Source organism: Tiliqua scincoides, chromosome 11 (genome assembly GCF_035046505.1).
Source record: "Tiliqua scincoides isolate rTilSci1 chromosome 11, rTilSci1.hap2, whole genome shotgun sequence".
In the NCBI taxonomy this organism is placed as follows: Eukaryota; Metazoa; Chordata; class Lepidosauria; order Squamata; family Scincidae; genus Tiliqua; species Tiliqua scincoides.
Window position 1 is genome coordinate 8,745,479 of NC_089831.1, and position 10,003 is coordinate 8,755,481.

At 46.8% G+C, this 10,003-nt stretch overlaps 1 protein-coding gene across 1 annotated transcript; it reads right to left on the reverse strand.

Moving 5' to 3' along the window:
• Positions 1-3,953: 3,953 nt before the first annotated feature.
• On the reverse strand, positions 3,954-9,460 carry NKX3-1 (NK3 homeobox 1). The gene is made up of 2 exons (XM_066639668.1): positions 9,154-9,460; positions 3,954-4,363 (listed from the first exon to the last, which is right to left on the reverse strand). Exons 1-2 carry the CDS (start codon positions 9,458-9,460, stop codon positions 3,954-3,956), a joined length of 717 nt encoding a protein of 238 aa, XP_066495765.1.
• Between the last annotated feature and the right edge of the window lie 543 nt (positions 9,461-10,003).

The following is a 10,003-nucleotide window of genomic DNA, read 5'->3' on the forward strand; positions in this document are numbered from 1 at the left end:
GGTGGATTTTTCCTCCAGAAATCTGTCCAAATCCCCTTTTCAAAGCATGTAGGCCAGGTGCCATCACCACATCCTGTGGCAAGGAGTTCCATAAATTAATTACATGCTGAGTAAAAAAAAAAAAAGATTCTTTTGTCTGTTCTAACTCTCCTGACGTTTAATTTTAGTGGATGTCTCCTAGTTCTGGTGGCGTTCTATCTAGGTATCCCAAGGGGAGTTTCTATCAGTGGGTAAGTGGTAAATTTAGAAGTGCAGGAGCTCGTGATGCCCTCCATAGCCACACCCCATTAAGAGTATATACAAGGGGTCTCCTGTATCCACAGATACTGTATCTGCGCTCAGAGGACCCCTCCAGAAGGTGGAGGGGCATTCTCTGGTAACCGCAGTTTCAGTTAACCATGGGGGGTTCTGCAACAGAACTCCTGCAGATACTGGGGCACACCTGTATATCAACAACAAAAATAAATGTAGAATTCATTATAGGTTTTTCTTTTCCTGCCAGTTATTTCTACTCTGAAACTTCACATACTTAAAAAGTTGTTCATTTCATTTATTCAAGTGGGTTCCAACAGTTCAAAACAACATATAAAAATTGAAAAAAATGGAATTAAAAAATATCCCAGATAAGTATAAAAGGTACATTACAGCCCAATCTTATACTTACCGCCTGACATCGGACCTCTTCATCCTGACTGCCCACCTTGGATTATCTTGAACTCTCCCACTCCCAGGATTTGAAAAAAGAGGAAAACAAGGCAGACGATGAAATCTGCCAGTTCCTTCTTTTCAGATCCAGAATATTGGGGGTTGGAGGGTCCACGGCACATGCCCCATACAAATCCACTGCCTGCCAAATCTGCCAAGTCAACCTTGAGCCACCCGTTAGGACAGCCTTGGCTCCGCATTTCCGGGTAATAGACCAGCCCTGCTCATTAAGACCAGATGTCCATCCTTTCCATTGTATGCCTTTGATCTTTGACCAAACCAAAGCAGAAGGCAAGCCATCCTTTAGAGATGGTTGTTCACCCTTACAGATCATATATATTAATTTATTTACAATTTATATATACATTGTAAGCTGCCTTGGGCATCTCGTTCAGCAGAGGAAAGGTGGAATAGAAATCTTTTAAATAAACAAACAAATAAATAAAAGGAATGGGTTCTATTTTAGTTTCCCTGCCCATTCCTTTAGATGCATCCAAACATGGGAAAAGATTTTCTCAGGCCTACCTAGCCACCCCAGCTACTTTCTCACCATGAAAAGCTCAATGGTAAAGCATACTTACCTTCAACGGATAGTTTCAGATTCAATCCTGCCAGTTAAAATAATCTCATGTCAAAATGCTGTTGCTGTGTAAGATATTATGCTGGGAAGGTTGTTTTTTTTTTTTGGGCACATATGGATCTTCTTACTGAGAAACCTGAATGGGATTTGAGAGGGCAGTGCCATATGGTCACCCAGGCAGTGGGGTCGGGTCACAGCTGCCATATTGTGTGGTACCACTGGTTAGAAAGCACTGATCTATGATGATGGGCAGTGAATTTTGGGGGTTTTCCGATCTCTCTGGAGATAACAGGCTTTGAACCCAGGCCTTTTTGCAGGTGATGCTGTAACAATGCACCTGCTCTATACCTCCCCTACTTTTCATCTGCATAGCTGACACCCTCCATTGTTCCTGTGAGGTTCTTTCGATCTGCCACACTACTAATAACAAATGACACAGAAAAGATAAAGATGACCTTTCCTTCTAAGAGTGAACATAGCATTTATTGAATGTTAACTCACATTTCCTCCAAGATCCCCCAAAGACACCGCAATTGAAATTTTAGAAATATGCATGTTTATTTAGTGATCTTTTAGCTAAAAAACAGACACTTATCTACTAAAAAGTATTGAATCAGACCCCAAAAACCCCATTTTGTTTGTAACAAAGACTATATTACATCTCAAGATAGAGGGCTTTTGCTTACAAAAGTGTGCTTGTCCAATAAGCAACACTGGCACCTCAGATACCGAGCTGCTTGCCTGAACAAAGCCTGACGCCAACATCACAAGGATAAGGCAAGGGATTTTAAATCACTTTAGAGTTAATTAACTTAGGGTGCAATCCTATCCAACTTTCCAGCACTGAGGTAAGGGCAATGCAGCTCCAAGGTAAGGGAACAAACATTCCCTTTCCTTGAGGAGGCCTCCATGACTGCCACCATAAGAACATAAGAACAGCCCCACTGGATCAGGCCATAGGCCCATCTAGTCCAGCTTCCTGTATCTCACAGCAGCTCACCAAATGCCCCAGAGAGCACACCAGATAACAAGAGACCTCGTCCTGGTGCCCTCCCTTGCATCTGGCATTCTGACATAACCCATTTCTAAAATCAGGAGGTTGCACATACACATCATGGCTTGTACCCCATAATGGATTTTTCCTCCAGAAACTTGTCCAATCCCCTTTTAAAGGCATCTAGGCTAGACGCCAGCACCACATCCTGTGGCAAGGAGTTCCACAGACCGACCACACCCAACTGCAGGATGCATCACACACTCCATTGGCACAGCTATGCCAGTGCTGGAAAGCTGATTAAGATTTGGGACTTAGTTAGTTTTGCTTAGAGATTGTTGTCATTTGTGAATTCTCAGCATGCTTGTCTTGGATACTGTTAAGTATGTCATGAATATTTGTCATATTTTGTCTTGCGTTTGAGTCTGCATTTGACTTTGCAATCCTTCCCCCCCCCTTCCACTATACCCATGTGTTTGTAAGTCTGTCCAATTTGTTTATCAGATCCTGAGCTGCTTGCCTCAATCAGGGTTGACACCATCCCTGCAGGATTCATTCCCCAAAGTTCTTATAGCTGAAGCATACTCTTCCTCTGAACAAAAATCAGAGGCGTGCTCTCTTTTCGCATCCAAAAGAGGTTTACAGTAACAGGAGTAAGCACAGCTTCCCCTGTTTTCCTGAGTAATTGACCTAGGCATCTGATCAGAAGAAAGACAGCTCACAGTTGGAACTCATGAAGAGGCACAACAAGAAGCCTCCCCAGAGGGCAGGGAATTCTGCTGTACTTCTGCACCAAGATTGGATCAAATGATCCAATGATCCAATCCAATCCAATGATCCAATCACACCCTAGGCAGAGATGCATCAGAATTATCCACCCTGAGAAGGCTGGCTGGAACAAGCCAGAGTTAGTGCATCATTGAGAACAGGGCTGGCCTAAGTCCCATGCCGCATAAGGCATTGCTGTCACTTCAATAATTGGCCCCACTTTTGCTCCCTATGTTTTCTACTTCTACCACTTCCTGCTCATCCTCTTCCTTTCCATTTTAAAGATGCAGAGCTTAAGGAGCTGCAGAGGCCATGTGTGAAGGAGAGTGGTGGCCTAGAGTGCTCTGGGAGACACTCCAGGCCACCAGTCTCCTCTCTTTACCCAACATACTTCCGCTCCCCAGGCTCTGCTTCTAACAGGTAGCTATGGAGTGCACACACTGTTCCTGCCACCTCCCACCAGTCTACCACATGAACCAGCCACTTCAGCTAGCCGCAGTAGCAGGCTGGCTCCAACTGAGAGACACAACAGATTGGAATTGGTGTATTCCTCATGAAAACCTGGCCATTCTTTTGCTACACACGCTCACAGGCCCCCACGGTGAGTAAATATATTTAAAAATTTGAATGCTTCTTAAATATTGTGGCTCTCAAACATCTGAAGTTTACTGTACGTGGCTCTTGGGGTAAGCAAATTTGGCCACCTCAGTATATTCCATCAAATGTCCTCCGATTTGCAGCACCACGTAAGTCTCCTGGAAGTCCAAGGAAGAGAGTAAAAAAGAGGCACTGGCCTCTTCTGGCAGAGTCTAAGCGGTGATCTCTTCCACAGCAGGAAAGCCAGGTGTTTGCACAGTGTGGATAAACACATTTCAGAGTATGTAATCTACTGATCATTAATGCATATCACCATAAGACTGGACTCCAGCCATTTAAGTAGCATAAAAATGGATTGTACTGGTAACTGTGATACACAGAGAGGGCCAAAGATGCTCGAGAGAAGTCACTGTCTTTGAAGAGAGGAATTGCAGGATTCTTATCCAGCCCGGAGGCCAGCTGCTTCCTCTTGGTCTTGTACCGCCTGTTCTGGAACCAAATTTTCACTTGTGTCTCGGTGAGCTTCAGGTTCTTGGCCAAGTGTGCACGTTCCGGGGCAGACAAGTACTTCTGGTGGCTGAATTTCCTTTCCAGCTCAATGACCTGAGTGTGGGAGAAGGCAGCGCGTGACCGCTTCTGTGGCTTCGGGGGCCTCGGGCAGTTCAGCAGTGCTCTGGGAAGGGTCTCACAGTGTGGTAAACACATCCCTGAGGGTGGATCTATGGGTGCAGAAAAGGGAAAGTGATACTATTAGTAGGGGTGTGTTTTTTTTTGCTTAATTAAAAATGTGTAAAAACTCAAATCACCACCTTTCTGGTGTTAAAATATCCAAATAAAAACACCACATTTTGATGTTTAAGATATTTTCCAGAAATTAAAACAGATTACTTTTCCAATTAGATAATTCTGTGGCTGCATCTGCTGACACTCTATCACCTACCTAGTAAATTTTTAAAACAATGATAGTTTATGATTATAATTTATTAAAATGCACCCTTGGAATAAAAACACAGAACACCACAGTTTGCTATTTTAATCAAGAAATTTTGGAAAAAATTTTTATCCTCCCAAAAACACACCACTAAAAATCAGCAATGGCACCACCAGACTTGAAGCATGAGTTTGGCTTACAAGCAAGAAAAGAATTACAGCATAGTCCTAAGCACAGCTACTCAGAAGTAAGTCCCATGAATTTCAGTGAGATTCAAAGCCCAATCCTATCCACACTTTCCTGGGAGTAGGCTCCATTGACTATAATTGGACTTACTTCTGGGTTGACAAGCATAGGATTGGACTCTTAGATTGCAATCCTATCCACCTTTTCCTGAGAGTAAGCCCTGTTAAACCTAAGGAGACTTATTTCTGAGTAGATATGCATAGGATTGTGCTGTTACTCCCAAGAATATATACATAGGACTCCAAGGAGCTCAGGGTTCCTTCCCTCAATGTTCCTTCCTTCCAGTTCATGGTTCCCTACATGGTTCCTTCCCTCCAATTATCTTTATAACAACCCTATGAGGTAGGGGAGGCTGAAAGAGTGGCTAGCCCTAGGACACCCAGGAAACTTCATGGCTGAGTGGGGATTTGAACCTGGATCTTCTGGACCAAAGTTCCAACAACAACAACAGTATTTATATACCGCTTTTCAACAAAAAGTTCACAAAGTGGTTTACAGAGAAAATCAAATATCTAATGGCTCCCTGTCCCAAAAGGGCTCACAATCTAAAAACCAGAACCAGAACCAAACACCAGAACCTTGACATCATTCTGGCTCTCAATACTACTGAAGCTGTACATTGGTCCTTTTTCTCATTAGGGCTGCAATCCTAACCTCACTTTCCTAGGAGTAAGTCCCATTGAACACAATAGGACTTACTTCTGAGTAGATCTGGATTGTGTCCTAGGTTAGTAAGCCATCCAGCTATCTGAGGGGAAGGGATGAGAGAAATGACATTTTTACCTCTTTTGTGGAAAGAAGAGGTTAGAAGTGGTCAGGGATAACAAAAGCTGGTACAGTAAAGTCACTGACGGTGCAATCCTATGCATGTCTCCTCAGAAATAAGTCTTATTGTGTTCAGAAATAAGTCTTATTGTGGGGCTTACTCCCAGGAAAGTGAGTGAAGGATTACAGTCTGAGACCATAAGCTAGAAAGCAGTGATGTTCTGAGTTTGAAGGCAATAGGGAGTTTAAAGCAAGCCACTTCCTCTCAGCCTCAGAGATCACTTCCCTCCTGAATCTGCAATGTGGGAATCGCTATACTGATCATCTTTCCAGGGATTACAACATACACCTGAAAAATACAGCACTGAAAAATACGTGGCATGAACACAGTGGTTATTAGGAGCAAATCTGAATAAGAAGTACATATGAAATGGACTGAAGAGGGTTAAAGCACCTTGACTGACCAAGTCATGGGAAACAAATCTATCAGTGACTTGTAGTCATGATGGTAAGTAACATACGACATCCAGCTTCAGTGGGACTGTGTCTGTACCAGTTGCAGGAAACAGTGGTGGGCCGCTGTGGAAATAGGATGTTGGACTAGATGAGGCCTGATCCAACAAGGCTCTTTGTATGTAAGCAACAGACCCTCATAAGAACATAAGAAAATAAGAAGAGCCCTGTTGGATCAGGCCAAAGACCCATCTAGTGCAGTTTCCTGTATCTTAACAGTGGCCCCCCAGATACCTCAGGGAGTACACACAACAACAAGAGTCCTGAATCCTGTTGCCACTCACTTGCACCAGGCGTTCTGAGGTAGCCTTTTTCTAAAATGGGTTGCGTATACCCATTATGGCTTGTGACCTGTGATGGGGTTTTCCTCCATGAATTTGTTCAATCTCCTTTTCAAGGCATCTAGGCCAGTGCCATCACCACATCCTGTGGCAAGGAGTTCCACAGACACACCGGGCAAAGAAATATTTTCTTTTTTCTGTTCTAACTCTCCAGATACTCAATTTTAGTGGATGTCCCCTGGTTCTGATGTTGTGTGAGAGGGAAAAGAGCATCCCTCTATCCACTTTATCCAGACCTTGCACAATTTTGTACGTCTCAGTCATGTGACTTCCCCAGCTGCCTTTTTTCTAAACCGAAGAGCCCCAAATGCTGTAGCTTCCCCCCCCCCCAAGGAGCTTCTACCTTTCATAGGAATATGTAAGAAGAATGACCTTGCTAAATGATATCAACTGTCTTGTCCATCTCCTCTAGCATTCACTTTCCAACTGAAAGGCCAAATGCCTCCAGGAAAGATTGGAAAGCAACAGCCTTCCTCTCCCCCCACCCCCATGAGCACAGCATGCAGGATTCAGAGATAGACTGCCTCTCTGCCTGGAAGTTCCATCTAATGTCATGCCTGCCTAACAGAAGCCAATAGGCAAATTCTTGAAGAATTGATCTGATTTTTTTAAACCCATTTCTGCCCAGCCCACATTTGGTCCCTGTTGCGTATATGCAATGTTGGACAGAGATGGCTTAAAGGCATGTAAAGGCATTTTCACATACATCTGAATGAGAATTTTGAACTGGAGCTTTCAGGCTGCAGATGGGGAAACCCAATTTTTAATAACCTTCCCCCCCCACCCCGTTTTTAAAAAATTCTCCCCAAGCAGAAAACAAGTGCATCAGGATGGGAAATTCTAGCCCAGCCCAGCCCTCTCCCCACTGTAAGTCCCCTGTTTGTAGGGAGGTGTTAAATTTATAGAAGGCAGCCACACATTCCAAACATGCGCAGTTCAAAGTGGTACAGTCTGGCTGCCAGGTCTGTACCACCTCATTGCGCGATTCATCTGGGCCCAGCCCAGCCTCTCCCCACTACAAGTTCTCTACTTGGAGGCAGGTGTTAATGGAAGGCAGTGACACATTCAAAACATGCAAGGTCTGAAGTAGTACAGTCTACGCCAGGGGTGTCAAACATAAGGCCTGGGGGCTGGATGCGGCCCCCAGAAGTTTTTTATCTGACCCTCAGCTGCTGAGCAGTGCTGAGGTGTTACCACTAAAACAGCGGCCCACGTGAACATTGGGCTGTCCCCTATGTTGAAATATGATCAAGATTTGCGTATTTTCTCTTCTGTCATTTGCAGTTAATGAACTTCTGTAAGAGAGCAAGGTACTGATTTCTGGCCATCAGCTGCTTAAGGATGTCACTTTCTGCTTAAGGACATCACTTCCGGCCCTCAACAGGTGCCCTAAATGCTAACTTCGGCCCTCTGTATGAAACTCCTGGTCTACGCTAACAGGTCTGTACCACCTCATTGTGCAATTCATCTGATCCAAGCCCAGTCCTCTCCCCACTGTAAGTTCTCTACTTGGGGGGAGGAGTTAAATTTATGGAAGGCAGCCACACATCCCAAGCATGTGTGGTCCGAAATGGTACAGTCTATGCTACCAGAACTGTACCACCTCATTGTGCGATTCATCTAGGTCCAGCCCAGCCCTCTCCCCACTGTATGTTCTCTACTTGGAGGGAGTTGTCAAATTTATGGAGGGCAGCCACACATCCCAAACATGTGCGGTTCGAAGTGGTACAGTCCACGCTGCCAGGGCTGTACCACCTCATTGTGTGATTCATCTGGGCCGGGCCCAGCCCTCTACCCACTGTCTCTACTTGGAGGGAGGCGTCACTAGAAGGCAGCCACACATTCCAAACGTGTGCGGCCAGAAGTGGTGCAGTTATAAGAACATAAGAACATAAGAACAGCCCCACTGGATCAGGCCCAAGGCCCATCTAGTCCAGCTTCCTGTATCTCACAGCGGCCCACCAAATGCCCCAGGGAGCACACCAGATAACAAGAGACCTGCAAGGCTTCCTGGGAATTGTAGTTAAGAACATAAGAACAGCCCCACTGGATCAGGCCCAAGGCCCATCTAGTCCAGCTTCCTGTATCTCACAGCAGCCCACCAAATGCCCCAGGGAGCACACCAGATAACAAGAGACCTGCAAGGCTTCCTGGGAATTGTAGTTAAGAACATAAGAACAGCCCCACTGGATCAGGCCCAAGGCCCATCTAGTCCAGCTTCCTGTATCTCACAGTGGCCCACCAAATGCCCCAGGGGGCACACCAGATAACAAGAGACCTGCATCCTGGTGCCCTCCCTTGCATCTGACATAGCCCATTTCTAAAATCAGGAGGTTGCACATGCACATCATGGCTTGTAACCCGTAATGGATTTTTCCTCCAGAAACTTGTCCAATCCCCTTTTAAAGGTGTCTAGGCCAGACGCCATCACCACATCCTGTGGCAAGGAGTTCCACAAATCAACCACACGCTGGGCCAAGAAATATTTTCTTTTGTCTGTTCTAACCCTCAATTTTAGTGGCTGTCCCCTGGTTCTGGTGTTATGTGAGAGTGTCAAGAGTCTATCCACTTTGTCCATCCCCTGCAAAATTTTGTATGTCTCAAGTCCACACTGCCAGGGCTGTACCACCTCACTAGCTGGCGGCCACGGGATCAGGAGCCGGGCCACGGGTATCGATGCCACAAGCCCCGCCACGAGAGTCTCACGCCTCACCTGCTGCATCCTCCGTGCAGGTCTTCTCCGGGACGGGGAGAGCATCCCTGGGGGGTCCCTCCAAAGGAGGAGGCTGGGGCTGGAGCCGCTTCTCCTCTGCAATCCCCGCTGCCTCCGCGGGAGAGCGGAGAGCGCCCTGGCCAGCGCCTGGGCGCAGGATGTCTCGGATGAGAAAGGAGGTCAGCCGCTTAGGTTCGGGAGCAGCGCCCGGAGGCAGCATCCCCGGCGCGGCGATGCGCGGTCCAGCCGCCTGCACGGGCAGCGGACAGGTGGCTTGGCGCCGCTTGGCCACAAGGGGGCGCTCCATGCCGAGCAGAACTCTGGCACTGGCTGTATTTTCCCACGCTGCCGGAGCGGCGCTTATAAAGCCTGGCAAGGGGGGAGGCTGCCCCCCCCCGGTCCGGGGTTGGAGCCTGCGGCGCTGGGGAACGCCTTCTGGCCCTCCTGAGAAAGCCAAGCCAGCTTTGCCCCAGTCTGGAGCCAGGCTCTGAGGATCATCTGAGCGGTGGCGTAGCTGGAGGGGGGGCAAAGCACTAAGTTCTGCAGGGAGCCTCACTCACCGCAGCGTGCAAGCAGCCCCTTCCCCTCCCCTTCGGAGCCATTCCGGGCGAGGGCAGCAAGGCATTCACCTCTAGCTACGCCACCGCGCCCCCTCTAGCTACACCACTGTGTCTGAGTGGCACTGAGTGGCCACCATGGAGCAATGAGTTCCACAGGCTGCGTGCAGAAGGGCTTCCTTGAAACCTGAGTTTTAACCCAGTGGACCCTCAGTTTAAATAATTACAAAGCTTGGAAGTTTTGCATTTATGTGAATTAAATGGAAATTTTGCGTTTATATAACGCATTTTGC